Consider the following 18,080-nt stretch of genomic DNA (forward strand, 5'->3'; position numbering starts at 1 on the left):
CTGTGCAGGTAATGGCCCCATGCATGCGAATGTACAGGTGACCACTCAAAGGCCTTCAGTTACAGGTCAGCAACTTGTTTCCTCCCTCCCAACACTTTGCGTTAGCAGAAGCTCAGTGTCTTTCTGCTGTCTCTCTTTCCTCTGCTCTCCCTCCACTCATCCACTGTTCCCTTGTTTAACAAATGCTGACATTTCTTGCTGTGTTTCTCTAGACCAGGCCCACCCCACCCCACCTCACCTCAGCCATGGCCGAGAACATCCTCGCAGCTGCCTGTGAGAGTGAGACACGGAAAGCAGCCAAGAGAATGCGACTGGAAATCTACCAGACGTCACAGGTACGGGCCTCGCAGAACATTCATTTGTGTTTGTGCAGAGTAAAGTGTCCTACAGGTGGTACAATGGAGCCGTTGATTCCCATGATGTGCCTACTCGGCCTGCTATCTTTTCTCTTGGGCATTTTATTTTATTTTATGTTATTATTTCATTTTGGAAGTGCTTGAAATCTGGGGATCCAGAGGGTAGGGCTGAGTGCAACTCCTCTTGTTTGGCTCCCGCTTTTCATGGTTCTTGCCTTTGGAAGTTGGTCCAGGTCAGGAACCGGGCTTTGCTGAGCGCTGGATTCCATCCCCACCACCCCTCTTCGCACACACAGAGCTTCTTCCAGGGCTGCAGGATTACTAAACCCAAGCTTTAGTTGGTTGATGTGGGGTTGCAAATTTTGGGTGCTCGTGTCTTACCTTCTGAGGCTGTTCTGGTTCATTTGTATGTGACTAAAGTGTCCTAGCAAATGAACACATTTAAAAGATGGCCTTTTTTCCTGAAAGTGAGCGGATAGCTTTTGCATATTGCAATTGGGCAATCTCACACATTTTTCAGTATTTCAGAAAGAAGCCTCTTCTTAGATTTTAGTAGCATGTGGATTCATTAAGATGTAATAGATACATCAAAACAGGTGAAAGGTAAACCGGCAGGTGTTGCCACGTGTCCCTACCCGTGCGCTGAGATCATCTTTGGAGGCCTCCCACAGGTACCCTCCGGGTGAAGCAGGTGGCAGGCAAGGAGAGCCCGCCTTCAGCCGTCTCTCCTTCGGGAGGAGACTCACCGGCCGCCCATTTTAACCGTCCTCCAGGCAAGCAGTTTTTAACTCCCTCTCCCAGGCCTTTTAGGAACAATCACTTCAGTGCTGTTTGAACTGCTGTTTCTAGTGCTATTTTACACTGCTGCACCTGATTTTGTGGTTTATTTTTTTATTTCACTTTTGCTTTTATTTAAAATATTTTAGGACATTTTTTCTGTTTAGAAAATCTGCACAGCAGAGGACAAATTAAAATTATTGGATTGGTTGACGTTCCAGTTTCACATCTAGATACTTTGTCCTTAATGATTCTGAATGTCAGCATGGAAGAGGGAGGGCAGTAATCTGGTGGAAACGAAGGTGTTGGTGGTGGTGGTGTGGGTCTGCCCCCGAGGGTTCTTTCTCCTGAGGAATTTGGCCTCCTAGCCAGACCAGCGAGTACAGAAGGGCCTGACAGCACCACCCTTTCCCCCCTCACTGTAGGACGAGCCAGTTGCCCTGGACAAGCAGCACTCCCGAGACTCCGCCGCCATCACACATTCCTCCTACTCACTGCCAGCCTCCTCCTTCTCCCAAGATCCTGTCTACATCAACGGGAGCCTGAACTATAGTTACCGGAGCTACGGGAGCCTGGGAGGCAGCCTGCAATCGGCTTCTTCACTCCAGACAGGGAATCACAGTAATGGTGAGAGGAGGGCTGGCCGCATGACAGGGTGCAGCTGAGCATGTGTGCATTCATGGGTGGGGGGTGGGGCGGGGCGGGGCGTTACTCCGGTCCCTGACTTCACCTGCCCGTCTTTTAGCTCTGCGCAGGTGTTGCCTTTCAGCGGCAAGTCTAGGCAAAAGGCCCAAGCTCCAAAGGCCAGATCTGGAAGATGTATCAGAAGCAACACTGAGTTAGGAAAGTGCCCTTAGATTTGTAAAGGCGAGTTGTGGGTCCAGCTTGCTACCCCTCAGTCCCTCCTTGGTGTTCTGTGCTCCTGTCCTTCAGAGCACAGGTTTCTGTGACTTGAGTTTTGGATGTTATGCCTCTTTCACTTCCCACACCTGCTGCATATGGCCGGGCACATGTGCAGAATCCCAAATCCGTGTCTCCAGTGGTGGAAGTGGCCAAAGGGCTTCTTTCCCCACAGGCCCTGAGAATGGAGGAGGATCCTTAGTAGTTTGAGTCTACCCCACTCTGCCCCCCCTCCCCAAATGCAAGGCCCATGTTTGCCAACGTCTGGCTGAGGCAAGTTGCTCTAGGCAGCCCTGGCTGCCTCCTGGCTTGCCCTCACTGGAAGGGTGTGATTTCCATAGTCCTGAAAGATGCCTCTCTGAGATTAACGCTTCTCATCCCTGCCTAATGCCTCTTAACCCTGAAGCAAGACCCCACCCTGGGCTCCAGCCACTGTCGCCTAATCCCCTCAAGTCGGAGGAGGAGAAGAGGGTGATCCATTTCCCTCCCTGCAGACTGCAGGCCCTCCGGTGCTCTGGATGGGAAGCCTCCCTCCTCCTCCTGCAGGGGACATCCTGGCCAAGGGGCCTTGGGCTTCCCAGGCTTCCTTGTGGCTTTTGCTGTTGCTGCATCTGGCTCTTAAGGACAGAAGAAACGTCTGGCTGGATCAGACCAAAGGGCCTTCTCGTCAAGCGTCCTGTGTCCAGCCCGCGAGCAGGGACCAAAGGCAACTGCCCTCTTGTTTGGCCTTCCAGATTTAGAAGGGCACTGCCACTGAACACAGGCGTTCTGCTTAGCAATTGTGGCCAAGGTTGTGAATGGCAGGGGTTCTCCAGATGTTCTCCAGATGTTCTCCAGCTTGGGTCCCCAGATGTCTCAAAGGTCAAAGGAGAGGAGAGCTGGTCTTGTGGTAGCAAGCAGGACCTGTCCCCATAGTTAAGCAGGGTCCGCCCTGGTTGCATATGGATGGGAGACTTGATGTGTGAGCCCTGCAAGAGATTCCCCTCAGGGGATGGAGTTGCTCTGGGAAGAGCAGAAGAAGGTTCCAAGTTCCCTCCCTGGCAGCATCTCCAAGACAGGGCTGAGAGAGACTCCTGCTTGCAACCTTGGAGAAGCCGCTGCCAGTCTGTGAAGACAATACTGAGCTAGCTGGACCAGTGGTCTGACTCAGTATATGGCAGCTTAGTATGTTCCTATGATATTATCCTCAGGGGATGGGGCCGCTCTGGAAAGAGCACCTGCCTGCTTGCATGCAGAAGGTCCCACGTTCCCTCCCTGGCAGCATCTCCAAGATAGGGCCGAGAGAGACTCCTGCCTGCAACCTTGGAGAAGCCGCTGCCAGTCTGTGAAGACAATACTGAGCTAGCTGGACCAGTGGTCTGACTCAGTATATGGCCGCTTCCTATGTTTCCTATGTCCTTATGGCTGGGAAGGATGATGGGAGTTGTAGTCTAACAACATCTGGGGGCCCAAGTTGGAGAACCCCTGCAGCCCTCTTGGCTTCCTTGGTAGAAGTCAAGACTGCTTGGCCTCCTGCTTGCTGCTTTCTGTAGACCATTGGCCCAGCAGGCTTGTTAAGGTTCTCCCCGGTCCTGATCCCTCCATGGCTGCTCCTCGGCTTTGGCTGCCGTGTGTCCTTTGGAGACTGCGGTTCATATCGGTGTTGGCATGGGCAGTGCTGCAGGGCAACATGGCTCAGACTGTTGCAGCAGTAGCAGCAGATTCCCAAAGCAGGCCTAGTTGCACATTGGGTGGCAGTTTCAACTTGTTTACGTTTTTGGGTTGTTGTTTTTTTTGCTGATTTAAGCAACTTACAAAATAGAAGTACGTATTGATTTGTATGTGTGTGTTTCCTTATTAGTTTAACATTTTGTATTTTGCTTTCCCCCTTGATTTCAAATTGGCTTACAGCATTTATTTAAAACGATAAAGCAAAGTAAAACAAAAGCCAGAATCACATGGATTACATGAGGGGTGTGAACGGAACCGGCGCAGGGGAGTTCGGAGGCGGGGGTGTGTGTGTGACATAATGGCGGGGGAGGGTGCACTCACCCCTCCCACCACTCTCCCCCTGCCGGCGCTCCATTGTAAACTGGTCCGGCGGGGCAGCAGTGTACCTTCCTGCCGCCCCGCCCCCTTCTGCAAGTAAGTGGAAGTACCCTGCGTGTGTGCGCACACGTTGCGCTCGCTTGCGCACTTAGAGTACTTCCAGTCCAACAAGGGGATGGGGCGGCAGGGAGGTAGGCTGCTGCCCCACTGGACCGGTTTACAATGGAGCGCTGGTGAGGGGGAAGCAGTGGGAGGAATGAGTGCCCCCCCGCCCTTAAAGTCATATCCCCCACCTTCGAACCAGTGGAACTGCTGGCCATTCAAACCGGTTTGGAGGCCCATAAACGGCCTCTGAACTGGTTCCATCCATATCCCTGATCAACACACCCGAAGTCTGTTATGAAATCTCTCTGCTGGCCTGGAATCACAAGAGCGACAGGAACTGGCATAACTTTATTTAATTTTATTTATTTAATTTTCAAGAGCAACGGGTACTGGCATTGTTTTACTTACAACATTTACATTTCTATCCCTCCAATGCTTGTGGCAGCTCACAAAATAATGAACCACAGTAAAACAAAATACAAATAGGCAGCAGCCGTCCAAAATAAGATTGGGCTAAAAGCTGGCCAAGAAGTGAAGTCCATTTAAAATCAATTTTAAATACCAGCAGGTGCAGACAAAATGTGGCTAAAAACGGAAGCCCGTTGCACACAAGCTGTGTTTCGTGACCCAGCTCTTTTGCTCTTGGTCTGCAGGCCCCACTGACCTCAGCATGAAGAGTGGTGCATCCAGCGCCACCCCCCCTGCCAACAGCACAAACAGGGGGGTGCCAGCAGCCCAGCTCAGCCCGACGGAAATCAGTGCTGTGCGGCAGCTGATTGCTGGCTACCGGGAGTCCGCAGCCTTCCTCCTCCGCTCTGCAGACGAACTGGAAAACCTCATTTTACAGCAGAACTGACTGCTTGCCTCCCTGCGGCTCCTGTGCCAGAAGACACTGTCCACCTCTCGCACGAGGCTCCCTTTGATAATCTGCTCAGGACTGGCCACTCTTCTGTCCACCAAGTACCACCAACCTGGCACCGTTCGCTGCTTTCGGGAAGGTGGCATCCCAAACGATCTGTGTCCGTCTTAGCGCAGGAGCCTGGGCCCAAAGACCTGCCTTTCGACCCTGCCCGGGCCAGCATATGCCATCACCCAGGAGGAGTCAGCCCTGCAGCTTGGAGAGACGTAGGGCTGTTGTTTGGGGGCGGGGGGCGGGGGGACAGAGTGGGATGGAGCTGCAGCCGTATTCAAAATTTTACTTTGTGGAGCCCCCAATGGTAGAACTTTCCAGCACCTCTGTCCTACCCCATCTCTCCCACTTCCTCCAAGTCTTAAGCATTGCATATTTATTGAGAAATGGACCCCGCCCCTTTCCCTGCTCTTTACCCCACCCCACCCATAATTTATTTTTCTGAAAATGGATTCTTGAGTTTGTACAGATTTGCCACTTTTGTGTCTGTTGGATGAGAAGGAGGTTTAATCCTGCACAGGAGCACATTCCACCCCACTGTTCTACTCCCAGGGTGGGGCTGGGCTCTTCAGCTGGCAGAAAATCTGGGCAGCTGCAGACCCCGGCCCCGCTGAGGCTCAGGCCCCCTTTTGCCAAGCAGCCCTTTGGGGACAGCCTGGGGCCTTCTCCTGCTTCAGAGATTCAGCCACTTCCAGGCAGGAGGACTGGCTCTGGTCACTTTAAAGGCAAAGTCTCTAGGGCACAAGAGAGGGGGGGAAATGCTGCCTGGCCTTCCTCCTCCATACTCTACCTCACTCTGCATTGTGGGCTTTCCCCAGAACTGCCTGTTGTTCATGTGGCAACAGGGGAGCAGCTCGGGGCCCAGCTGACCTGGCCTCTTCCTGGCTGCAGTGGGCCAGCGCCCCCCCCCCCCCAGCCTGTTTTGCGTAGGACTTGCTCAAGGCAGCTTTGCGTTCGCAACCAGAATGACAAAGCGGGTGGGGGGTGGGGGGGGTGCGGCAGCAGCAGTGAGGGACCAGGGGGTGGCGGGGGGGGGGACTGCATCTTCCTTTCATGTCCCTCCTGTTCAGTTTTACTTTTAAACATTTCACAGCTGAGGCAAAGAACTGGTGCCAGAAGCTCACGGCTTCTGAGGTGTGGAAAGAGCCTGAGCCACTTTTTCCCTCGCATTCCCTGCCCCCACCCCATAATGCACTTGCTTTTGCTCAGTGCAATATTTACCTGTGCTGCTAAAACCAGGAAATGAGGAGCTCAGGCACGGAGCTGTGAAGCAGAGCCAGGCAATGCAATCTGTGTAGCCGCTGTTGCCGCCGCCGCTGCCACTGGGTTTGCCCAGGCTTGCAAGGCTGGGCAAATTCTCTTCCCCTCCTCTCCGCTCCCAGCTGGCCAACCTTGAGTGCCCCCCACCCCCTGCCACCAGCACTCAAGGGAGCAGCCCTTGTAGGGTTGAGGAGGACATTGCAGCAGTGCTGGTGATTTCTCTCTCCCCTAAGAGCTTTGATTTGCCTTGTTACACAAGGTGAGGAAAGGTAACACTCCATTCCTGAACCCATGAAAATGGAAGCAATTTCATTTTTTTCCTTCCACATCCAAATGTGTGTGTTTGGGACCAGACTGTTTTAAGCCACACCAATACACACAGCAAGTTCTCAGGAACAAACTGCTGCAGATTCTCTCACAGTACAATTGGCAATTGTGACTGTCCATCACTAGGCTTGGGTCTCCCTGTGAGAATGCGGTTTGTTGGGAATGGGTGGCCCTAGCTCACATCCCAATAGTTCTGGAGACTTTGAGTAGCTGGAACAATATTTCCAAGGAGGCTGCGGTTAGTATTTTGGCCAAGGGTCCTCCTTTCAACCCCCCTTTCACAGGATTGCTTCCCCAGCGAGCACAAACTGTGCGTCGTTCCTCCCACTTTTGTGTAAATATTGTTGTGCAAGGCCCCTGAAAGCAATGGCCAACCTTGACCACATCCCCTTTGGGGGGAACCCCACAGCATTAAAGAGTGGCAGAGACAATCGCTGTCTGGAGGTCCTTGTGTGCCCCCTTCCCTTTGCTGGAGGCACTGCTGGGAACAGAGCCTTGAGATGGGGTCTGGTTACCAGAGGCTTACGAAGGAACAGACTACTTGCGTAAAGCTTTTGCGTTACCGTCGCTAGATCACTTTGGAACTTGGTTTAGTGTGCATATGTTGCTGCTTTTGTTTTTCAAACCACTGGCAGAACATTTGAGAGCGAGAAGCAGCTAAAACGACCAACAGGAAGCCAGCTAAGGCTCATGACTTGTATCTGGGGTTGTGTGGTGTTCTGGTGAGCATCGCAGCTGTGGCCTGTTCCTCCATATCTGGGTCACAGAAGCCAGTTTGTGTCAGCTGTAGCTCTAATCATCTTAGGACATCTCTGGTCTTTCACTGATCCCTATTGAGTAGGGACCCTTCTTTCTGCCAAAGGCCATCTCTCCTGTTTTCACAAGCAGGGATAGACTCCACTGCCTTCCCCCATTCTACAGGGAAGGAGAACTAGGTGGGCTGGCATGGCTTTTTTTTTTTTTTTAAAATAACCAGTGATGAGGAAGAAATCTCCACCCTCCTTTTCTCCTTCCCCTCCCTTCCCCGTCAGCAGCATGTTGGGCCATGGAAAGGCATTCCAAGCAAGATGACCTCTTCTCCTGTTCACTGAGGGCCACTTTTCTCCAATAGGTGGCTGTAACATTTCATACCAATTCATTTACAAGAAATGCTGCTTTGAACTCAGAGGGTTAGATATAATTTTGATTTGTAATTTTTTGTAAAACTTTTTACAAAAGGTAGCCTAGCAGTTTCACCAGAATACCAACTACAATCTGTCCATGATCTGATTTTTATATAATTTAGTGGTGCTTTAGAAAGTTTGGTTTGGTTGTCGTTTCAGAGCTGTACGGCTCAGTTCTTTGCCTGTATCTACCTAAGACCAATGTGAACCTTTGTACTTTTTGCTCCTGACTTTGGACTCAGTGAAAGTGTACTGTTTACATGTACAGAACTCCCAGTGCCCCCTCTCTGTGTTCTGCAAGACCTGCTCTTGGTGAGGAAGACGTGCCTCACCGCTGTTCATCTGCTTAGCAAAGCCACAGACCCTTTCATCTGTAGCCCACCCGTCTCTGTATGCCAAGCCAGTACAGTTCCTGGGCTGTGCCCCAAGAAGGGTTGCACCTCAGCCACCCGTTTTCTCAGCTGGCCAGTTCCAACATCAGGCTCCCTCCGAGAAAGGGACAAAGCAAAAGCAACGCGCTAGCCCCCTCCCCAACCACAGGACAGCACTATTTGGTTCAGCAGCTGCTTGTGCCCCAACTACCGAGGCACAAGAGGCTCGGAGGCATGACCAAGGAAGTTCGCCCCCAGCGCAGTTTGAGCCAGGATAACCTGCTCTGACTTAAAATTAGAACTCCAGAAGCACCCCTACTTTCCTAGACACACTCCATACAGGAAGCAAATGGCACTTAAAACCAGCTTGAGAAGGTGACACTATTGCTTAATCGGCTGAACTCTAAAAGACCTTCCTGACAGGCACCTATGCAACTTCACGTGGTTCTTCTAAGCAGATGGGCACTTCCTCCTCCATGCCCTGTGGAAATACTTTTGTGTTCTATACAGTGGATCTTTTTCCAGTAAATGTGGCTTAATATTTTAATTCTTAGAATGTGTGTTTGTTCTATGTGATGCAACTTAATTCTGTTCTGTTTGTGAAATGAGTAGCACAGGCCCACCTCCTTGACCCATTCACTTAACTAAAGACCAACGAGCTGTTTAAATCAAGCGGTTCTTTCCATCCATGGTATTACTTGCTAAATGCACTGATTTCATAAGTACGTGGAATTTTTTTTGAGTCTGTATATCATATTATAAGACTGAATCTACTTAATAAACACTGTATAACAGAACAAATTTTCCAGCTTCAAGTACAGCTGCAGGGGCTTCTCTTGGCCTGTCTTCCAGCCCCCTCCAGGTTATTCCCCAGAGTGGGGGCGGGGGTGTAATTTGATTTCCTAAACCCACTGCAGCCACAGCCGTGAGCCATTTCCATCTGCCTTGGCTGCCAAACATACACTGAGGGCTCCTCAGCTAGACACTTTCTGGCTGCACCCAGGATCACTTTACATTGGTGTGGTCATTCACACAAACACATGTAGAAGCGTCCCTGTGTGTATGACACAAGTCAGGGCTCTTGTCTCCCCTCAGAGTGCCAATGGAAAGAAGAAGAGCTTCACATACTGCTGCAGCAGTTGAAGCAGGTGACTGGGAAGGGAAGCACCAAGGGTCATGCAGGTCCAGTGGCCAGCCCACAATGACGACTTTTACGGGTGCCATGTGAAGCAGCCTTGCCGTGCCATGGACAAACGGGTGCCACAGCTACAGCACATGCTTCACCCCAGGCAGAAGACCCGCCATCATCTGCTGCAGCCAATTGCCGCAACATGTCTTAGGCTGGCGTGGGAACTGCCAGCTTATTGCCAAACAAAATTTGGAGCTGCAAGTGGCATGTCTGGGTTCTGTCAACAGTTCTTCCAATGCAGTGGTCCTAGCATCACAGAACTTAGAAGGGAAAGAGAGTCCACCACCGCACAAGGCAGACGGCTGCATTATCTGAGGTCTATTCTGAACCGGCTTCCTTGTGATTTTAACACAAGTCTGCTCCTGCTCCTGCTCCTCCTTCTCTGTGCCAGCCCTTCAGATACTTGAAGGAGGTTACAAGAGAAGGCTGAGCCCCTCTTGGCCTTCTCTTCAAGCTAAACATCCTCAGCTCCCAGATTGTGCGCCATCTTTGCTGCCCTCCTGTGAACCTATTCATGTTTATTAATGACCTCCTTAAAAGGCAGTCTAGAAATGGATACAGTATTCCAAGTGTGGCTTAAGCAGCACAGAATAGAGCATAACTCTATTTTTTGAGACAATGGTTCTGCGAATACCACCAAGAGTGCATTTGCATTTTTAGCAGCGGCATCACTGCTGCTTCCTGCTCAACTTGTGGTCCACTAAGCCACTAGATCCTTTTCACAAGTATTAATGCCAAGCCAGGTTTCCCCCAGCCAATACTGGTGCATTTTAATTCACTTAAGTGAAATGACTTTACAGTAGTCTTTCTTGAACACTACCAGCCCCAAACATGACAAAGTATAAAACAGCACTGCAGTCAAGAAAACAGTAGTGCTGAATCACCTGGAAGTCCCAGCAGTGAAGCAAAAGACTACACGCTATAATGTGGTTTCAGAAGGTTCCTTTGTGGAAGTTTAGTACCAGTTTTGATTGCCAGGGGATAGGGAGCACATTTCAATACAGCCTTTAGCTTCAACCTGACCCACCAACACAGAAAGAAAGAGGCAATTCATAAGGATGGAAGATTAAAACCACACATGCAGCTTTTCAAAATGTTTATTTTTCCAATACCACAAGGGACATACAACACCAGAGGTCATCAGAGAAGACTCCCCACCCCCATCAGACCAGCATCAGTCTGTACACAATAGTGGCCCTGGAGGATGCAGAGCAGGGGGGGTCTCAGCTCTGCCCCCCCCATCTTTGGTAAGCAGGTTTCAGACCATCAGCTTAGTTACCTTTAATACCGCAATTCATGTCTTCACCTTACACTGTCTCTGCTGTATTTCTGTCTTAAACAGCTGCCACACTGGCTAAGAGTAAACCATTTTGGAGACAATAAAGCCCAGATTTTTACACTTCTACAGCTCTCAGGCAGGAAGGTCTACACTTGAAGAAAAAGAGCCTGGTCAATGAAGAGGTAGGTAGGAGCTAAGGAAAGGCAAAGAGGAAGATGACCAACCTTTGCTCTCCATTTGCCTTAATGAAAACGGAACATGGGCTTCCTCCTCCACCTGTCAAGAAGGAAATCCTACTGCCGGGACCTTCACCAGTGAGGGATACATGTGGGTGATTGCCTTCAGCTCCCACGAGGGATAAGAGGAGGTGAGCAAGAAGCACAACGTCCACATCTGAGCAGCTACACAAGACTTTCTGCAGGAAGCATCCATCTCATCACCACGGAAGAGCCCATTCTGGCAGCACAAGAGGCAGTCCCAGCTGTGAGACATGGTTAACCTTGCGTCAGGCAGGACAGAACACACAGCAGCTGACTATGTATAGCAAATCGTAACCAACACCACTTTAATGCAATACTGCTGCAGCCTGAAAAATAAAGGAATTTTAAAAAACCCTTTATGGACATAACATCAATTTACAGAATTGGCCAGTACTGTGTACAACATATAAATACATGATCCAACAGATGCATAGAGGGTACATAGAGGAGCCAAACGTTTTCACTTTTTACACCCAAGAACAAAAAGTTTAAAATTATATATATATATATATATAGATATATCTATATATATATATATAGATATATATAGATAAGATATATATAGATATATGTATATATTTACACACACATATTAAAAAACGACACTGCTCAGAAAGTAAAAAGAGCTGTACCCAGCCTGCCAACCCCTGGTAGCCCAAGTTCTCACACGGCCTGCCCAACAGCCGCAACCCAGCCAAGCCACTCCAAGACTGGAGGTGGGACGCAGTGCACTCACCACTCCTGCAGCTGCCCTCCTCCCTGCCTTCCAGCTCTGAAGCCTGCAACCATGCATTTCCTCTGCTCTCCCTAAATGGAGAGCTCTCAAAACTCCCCCCACTCCACTTGCAGGCCAGGGGAGGGAGACAGTGGAAGAGGCGAATGGAAGACACTATTCTGCTCCACTTTGAGCAAACTGAGTGTAATTAATTCAGCCCTAAAAATGGATGACGTTGGCTCCAGTTCCCACGCAGGCCAACTCTCCCTCTCCAGAAGAGCTAATGAGATACAACCATCAGTGCCAGGGAAGGCTGAAAGCAGGCAGCATGTCCAACGGTCCCTGTGGAGACAAACCTGCAAAAACTGAACTGTCCCTGTGACCACAGCCAATTCTAGCAGGAAAACCAAAACATACAGCATTAACATTGCCTCGATTATGACCAGAATGATATTTTGTGTACAGGCTGCAGGGTCCTCGTTATCAAAACAGACAAACTCAATATACACCTTGTCCTCCTAGGGTCGTAGTTCATCATCTCACCACAAGGCACAACACACAAAGCTTGGAGGGGCCGATACAGTCATCGTGGCAAAATGCCCCACAGCCTTTACACATGATCATGGCTTTAAGACTGCATGAACACTGGAGTGAAATCTCTTCCATGCTGCTGCTGTCGGCAAACATCTGCGCAGAGAGGGACATGCCGTGGGATGCGGCAAAGTTCGCTTTGTGGCTTAGCTGCATCATGCTTCCTGCAAGGCTTCTGGAGAAAACAGGTGTGTTGGAGGCATAATTCAGCTGCAGCTTTGAAAGCTTCCCATAAAAGGCCTGCTTGATGTTGAGCTGTGAGGGGATGGAGGAGGGTTCCAGGGGCTGGGTGAGTCCCTTTCCTGGCTCCCTGGGCAACTTGAAGAAGGGCAAGTCCCTGACGAAGGGAATACTCTGCAGTTCTCCAGGGCTGGGGGGAACCTCCTTCCTCTTCTCCACATTCCTCTTGACTGGGCCAGAACAAGCATCCTTGTTCTCAACTCCACCACCTCTGTGTGCACGCTGCTGCTTGGGAGGCCAATCTTCCTTGATGGCTTGCCCGCCATCTCCAGATGCACTACTCTTTGGAGCTGGCTTGCTGTGCGTCAGCATGCCCAGGATGGGGAAGGGCTCAAGCAGGTTGGGGCGTTGTGCTCTCAAAGCAGCACTGCAAGGGAAGCCAGAACCAAAGACCTTCTTCCCATGAGCTCCATGTGTCTTCTGAGCAGAATCACCACTCAGCTGGTCTGGACTCGAAGAGGTTACGCCTGGAGATAAAAGTTTAGGTGCCGCCATGGGCGGTTTGAGCTCCCCCTCAGGGCTCCCACGGGGGGCAGATTCTGCCGAGGTGCTGTCCTCTGGTATACCAGGGACAGAGGGAGAAGAAGAAGAGAGTGCCCCCTTTCCCAGGCCCCATTTCTCAGGCTTCTGGACTGCAATCACTACTTGGCCTGGAGAGTCGGAGTTTGGACTACAGTCAGGGTGGGTCTTCTCCAGGCTCTCAGGCTCCTTGCCCAGCCTCTCTCTGGGCATGGGTGGGGGTGTTGGGCCAAAAGCATCTGGCCTTTCCGGCAAGTCCTTCAAGGGCCTTGGCACACAGTATCCATTTCTGATAGTGCCACTCATGCCTATCCCCTCCTCCTGAGGGGACTTTTGGGCAAGGCAGCCATTGCTCTTACCCCCCAGTGAGAAAGGATGACACGTTGCAGAGGGCTTGTCCAGAGAGGAGGCTGCAGCTTCCAGCTTGGTGCCACTGTGAGCTCCTTGGAGAGCAGTGTTCAGAGGCAGGCTTCCCTTTAGCAACTGCACCACAAGGGGATTGCTTGCTTCTATCGAAGACAGCGGCTTGGGGGTCCCCAACACAGGCCTCTTCTGGCTTCCTAAATCAATGTGGAGAGAAGAATCTGAAGCTTTCTGCGGAAGAGATGGCTGTGGACTCCAGGACTGTGACTGACAAATGGCAGGGGTCGCTGCTTCTAGAGGCAAGACTATCCTGTGGGTAGGAGCATCCGTTCTCACAGAATATTCAGATTTGACTTTGTGGTGCTCCTCTGCACAGCTCCTGTTGAGAGCAGCTCTCTTCTCTGTTGCCTCCCGACAGTCCTCATTCAATTCTGCATTCTCATCGGTTAGCTCTGCTTCCAAGTCGGATGCGGTCTCTGTTGTCTCACTTAGCATGCTCCTGGTTTCCTCGTCACTGGCGGAGCTGGTGCTTTGTGGTGTCTCTACCTGCTGGCCAGCTGCCTCTGCTCCTGCTGACACCAGTGTTCCCCATGTTGGAAGGCAGCTTTGGGAGGCATCTAAGCCAACAGAGCATGGAACTGGTTTCATCAAAGCAGCTTCCTCGTCACGACTATGTAGCCCATCCTGTGTTTCTCTTTCATGCCTCTGTGTTGCCACTTGGTGCGGAGACATCTGGAACTGGGGAGTCCAATCCTCCACCCCAATGACACTAGAATCCCCGCGAGAAGGGAGATGCTCCCCTGCACAAAGGCCAGGCATATCAAATCCATCTTCCACTTTGCTCTCGGCTGCCAAATCTGTGGTGTCGCTGGAAGCACTGCAGGTGGTTAACTTTGCAGCAGAACTGCAGTTGAGAATGAGGAGATCGCCACCCTCAGGCCCCTGCCTTCTGCTAGCACCTCCAAGGAGATTCACTGGAGAATCCGCTAGCCAAGAGCAATGTTGTTTGCTATCTGCAGGAAGCTCGGTTCTCGCCTTGCTATCATGATCCTCCTGAGAAACAGCACCTGGAGACTGTTCATGGCCAAGCTCACTTGCGAGAGGCCCAGAGCTGCCCTCCAGTGCCTCCGTGGCGATGCCATCAAGGGGCAGCTCAGCAGACGTGCATTCCGCGTGGCTGCTTCCTGAAGCCTCAGCAAGCCGGGTGGCACTTCCAGCCCCAGGTGAAGTAATGCTGGCAGCCTGCACAAATGCAAGATCCCTCTCAGCTCTGGGAGGGGAGGCCTCTTTCCTACAGGTGGGTGAATTTGCTTTAGCCAGCTCAAAGCCAGCCTCTCCTTCTAGGTGGGAAGGCGGCAATAGTTGTGCTCGCTGTAGATTTGACACACACTTCCCACGCGTTCTCCTTGATCTCCAGCCCTTGGGGCGGTTACTGGGTTGCCGGCCTCTGTTCCTGCTGCCGCTGCCACCGCCGCCGCCGCCACCACCACCACCGCCTTCATCCGTGCTCCTTCCTCCTCCTCCTGGCCCACCCCCACCTCCAATGGCGGTGGCAGAAGCAGCAGCCTCTCGCTGGATCCTGCCTTGCAGAGCACAGGCCTTAAAGTCAGCAGTTGCTGGGGCCCCGTTTCTGTCCTGGCTGGAGGGCTCTGGATTGGGGATAATCCTAGGACATATCTGGTAGGCTGGCTGACCTTTAACCACCCAGGGGGGTTTGATGCGGGAAAGTTGTATCTGAAAAAAGAGAGACGAGACATGAATAAAGAAGATGCACACAATACTCTGCTGCTTGCATAGCAAAAATACCCATCTTTAGAAGTGCTGCTGCCCACTTTTCAAAACAGAGCAGTAAATGGCTATTTTGAAAGAGGAGCCCTTGTTAGGGACTCAGGGCGCCCAGATACTACAAACTTGCATCTGCTGTATGCCACTCAGATTAGTTGGACTCCAAGGAATGTGGGAAACTGTCGTTTAGTCAAGGTGCTGCACATTCTGTTAGAAGCCCTAGCTTCAACCCAAAGGATGCTCTGGGGGGAGGCTGTGAAACCAGTTTCCACATTTCATTTAATTGTATTTTAATGTGTGTGGTTTTTCATTATTGTTGTACGCTATCAAGGTGAGTATTCTTAGGGAGAGGATTCGCCGCACTCTCTCAGCAATCAGGCTCAAGGCTGAAGCTTTATCAAGCAAGGGGTCCCAGTAACCACACTCAATAGACAAACTAAATGGACCTTCCAAGGATGAAGGTGAAGGGCAGGATCTGAGCTTTTATGGTGCAGCAGCATCCTAGACTAGATTGCACTGCAGACAAGATGATGTTTCAAGCCACTACAGATTAAGGGCTTCCAACTTCTGAAAAGCAAAGGGAAGATACACAAAGATCTTTCCCCCTCATGCAAGGAGAAACGCAAATAAGAGAAGACCTTTCTCAGGATCAGCCCAATCGATAACTCATTGGAAGTGGCTTCCTACCAAGGCAGACCACTGGCCCCATTAGCTCAGTACTGTCTACACTGACCGGCAGCAGCAGCTCCCCAGCATGACAGCCAAGAGGGGTCTTTCCCAGCCTGATTTGGGGATCACAGCAGGTGCTCTACCACTGAGCGACTGCCCTTTTCCTGAAGGTACCTCTCTATCTTAATACACACACATACACAGGGACACACCTGCAAGTCAACCAATACCCAACATTGCTCTGCACTAACACTCGACATCGGAAGGGAATTCCCTGCCCCACTTTGGCTGCTCAACTACAGACACAAACAATGGGGTCCTCATCTGGTGGCAAGCAGGAGCAGCAACCCCCCCACCCCCACCCCCACGCTCTTCTTTGAGCCAGGAGCCTGACACCCCTGTAGCGGGCTCTGGAGCGCTCTAGCACGGTGCCCCCAAAGGATCTCTCAGCTATGAGCCTCTCCCCTACCCGGATGGGTGGGACTTTGGGTTCCTCTTTGGTGGGCTGTGGCTTTTCTGGGTGAACACTTTCAATTGTGTTACGAAAGGACTGGCGATCTTCAAGCCGGGGCTTCTTTTCGGGGAAGGAGGCAGAGGCAGTCTGCTCAAAGCACTTTCTCTTCTGCTCCTTGGACTCCTGGTCTGGCGACTCCTGGGGCAAGCAGGGAATCCTTCCTGCCGCCGCTGCCGCCGCCACCATCACATCTTCTACCTTGCTCAGGAGCCTGGGAGCCTCAGGCAAGACCTCTGGCTCTGGAGATGCCTGGCTCCCTTCATGCAAGTCCACTTCTGGTTTGGTCTCTCTACAATCCGGGGACTCTGGCTCTACAGGCTGCTCTCTCTCCGTGGCGGCCTCTGCCTTCTCTGGCTCACGCGATTTACACAGGCTCCTCTGAGCTCTGCATCGGAGTGAGCGCTTTTTGAAGTGCCCATCTCGCTGCCGGGTAACAGGACCACGCAGCGGCCTGGTAGGTTCTTCTTGGGCAGACGGGGCAGTCCGGTTCTCTGCATCCTCCTGCACAGAGTTTTGCTGCTGAGGTGCTTCTCTGGTCAAGCCCAGCCTGTAAGGTAGCAACAGAATTAGTGAGTGGGCAATTCCCAGAGGTGGCAATTCTGTATTAATATTAAATATACTAGAAAGATACTAAAACTAGGCTGCTGCCTGACACCCTGCCTGTGTATGCAAAAGCAGAGGCAAAAATCTATCAAGGAACAACCAGACAACTCACTAGTGACTCAACCTTTCAGGAATTGAGCCCATATGATCCCTTCTGACAGGAACAGCAATTCAAGGCTGGCACAGAAGAAAATGCTCATGGCTGATAACTGCTGCATAAAGGAGGCCAGACCTCTCACCAGAATTCTACATGCATATTAGGGGGGCGGGCGCTGGAGTGGGGGTGGAATGCACTTAGAGGGACACAGAAGGGGGCATAAATCTAGTTTAACATTGATATTTTATTAAATAATTTATATCACAAGAAAATACAGTTAAAAGCAAGCAACAGTGCTTGTCAATCAACCCAGTGCCTCTGCACGCTTGCTGAGCAACTGGATAGAATACAACCTAATGCTTCTCTTTATCATTCTGTAATTTAAAGGGCTAGAGATATATTCCTTCTCCCACCCGCTTTGAAATGAAAGTGGAGATATTCCCGAGGAGACCAAACTACTCCAAGTGGCTATGGCAGTGAAGCAGTTACTTTAACACCACAAACAAAACTTACTTTTGCCCATAGTAGTCTTCAAAGAACCTCTCCTTCCACTGCTCCGTTTTCTTCTCCTTCTCCATTTCCTGCCTTATGCGAACCTGCATTTCATGAGTGAACTCCCCTGCAAAGGCACACCAACAAACTGAAGCTGGCTTCTGCTAAGGACGCAGGCTCAAGAATCGCAGCTCAACAAACCTCACATTAGGAAAGCCCAGAGCAGGACCCATCGGCAACACAAAGGATGAAGCCTCCGCATCCCATCAGAGGCAAGAGTAACAGTTGGGGTCTCACTCCCTTACTTACAGGCATGCCCCACCTCTCTTTCATCACAGAACACAAGGCAACCTTCACAGGGTTCTCTGGTGGTCACCCATCCAGACACTGACCAGACCCTGACCTGCTTAGCTTCAGCAAGCTAACTACTTTTTAAAAATGCTCTGCAATAGTGCCAAAGAATGTGTGTCAATTGAGACATTCAGATTGGGCCGCCCTGTGTGATACCTAACTCTCTCTTTAAAGTTCAACCTATTTAAAATATAAACAGTTTTTAACATGGTGGGA

General features: G+C 51.0%; 2 protein-coding genes across 18 annotated transcripts in view; one reads left to right on the plus strand and one right to left on the minus strand.

Moving 5' to 3' along the window:
- The window catches only part of NOL4L (nucleolar protein 4 like), a 180,219-nt gene extending 171,475 nt beyond the window's left edge, over positions 1–8,744 (plus strand). For all 17 annotated transcript variants that reach the window (XM_053244813.1, XM_053244814.1, XM_053244821.1 and 14 more), the window contains 3 exons: positions 213–335; positions 1,559–1,760; positions 4,820–8,744. In XM_053244813.1, the coding sequence (XP_053100788.1) occupies positions 213–335; positions 1,559–1,760; positions 4,820–5,022 (528 nt within the window). In that variant the 3' untranslated portion in view covers positions 5,023–8,744. The remainder of the gene's footprint in view (positions 1–212; positions 336–1,558; positions 1,761–4,819) is intronic.
- Positions 8,745–10,467: 1,723 nt separating this feature from the next.
- The window catches only part of ASXL1 (ASXL transcriptional regulator 1), a 61,179-nt gene continuing 53,566 nt past the window's right edge, over positions 10,468–18,080 (minus strand). Inside the window, exons 10-12 of the mRNA XM_053245835.1 lie at positions 17,535–17,640; positions 16,277–16,868; positions 10,468–15,087 (exon numbers count right to left, since the gene is read on the minus strand). Of these exons, the coding sequence (XP_053101810.1) occupies positions 12,175–15,087; positions 16,277–16,868; positions 17,535–17,640 (3,611 nt within the window). The 3' untranslated portion in view covers positions 10,468–12,174. The remainder of the gene's footprint in view (positions 15,088–16,276; positions 16,869–17,534; positions 17,641–18,080) is intronic.

Source organism: Hemicordylus capensis, chromosome 4 (genome assembly GCF_027244095.1).
Source record: "Hemicordylus capensis ecotype Gifberg chromosome 4, rHemCap1.1.pri, whole genome shotgun sequence".
Taxonomy (NCBI): domain Eukaryota; kingdom Metazoa; phylum Chordata; class Lepidosauria; order Squamata; family Cordylidae; genus Hemicordylus; species Hemicordylus capensis.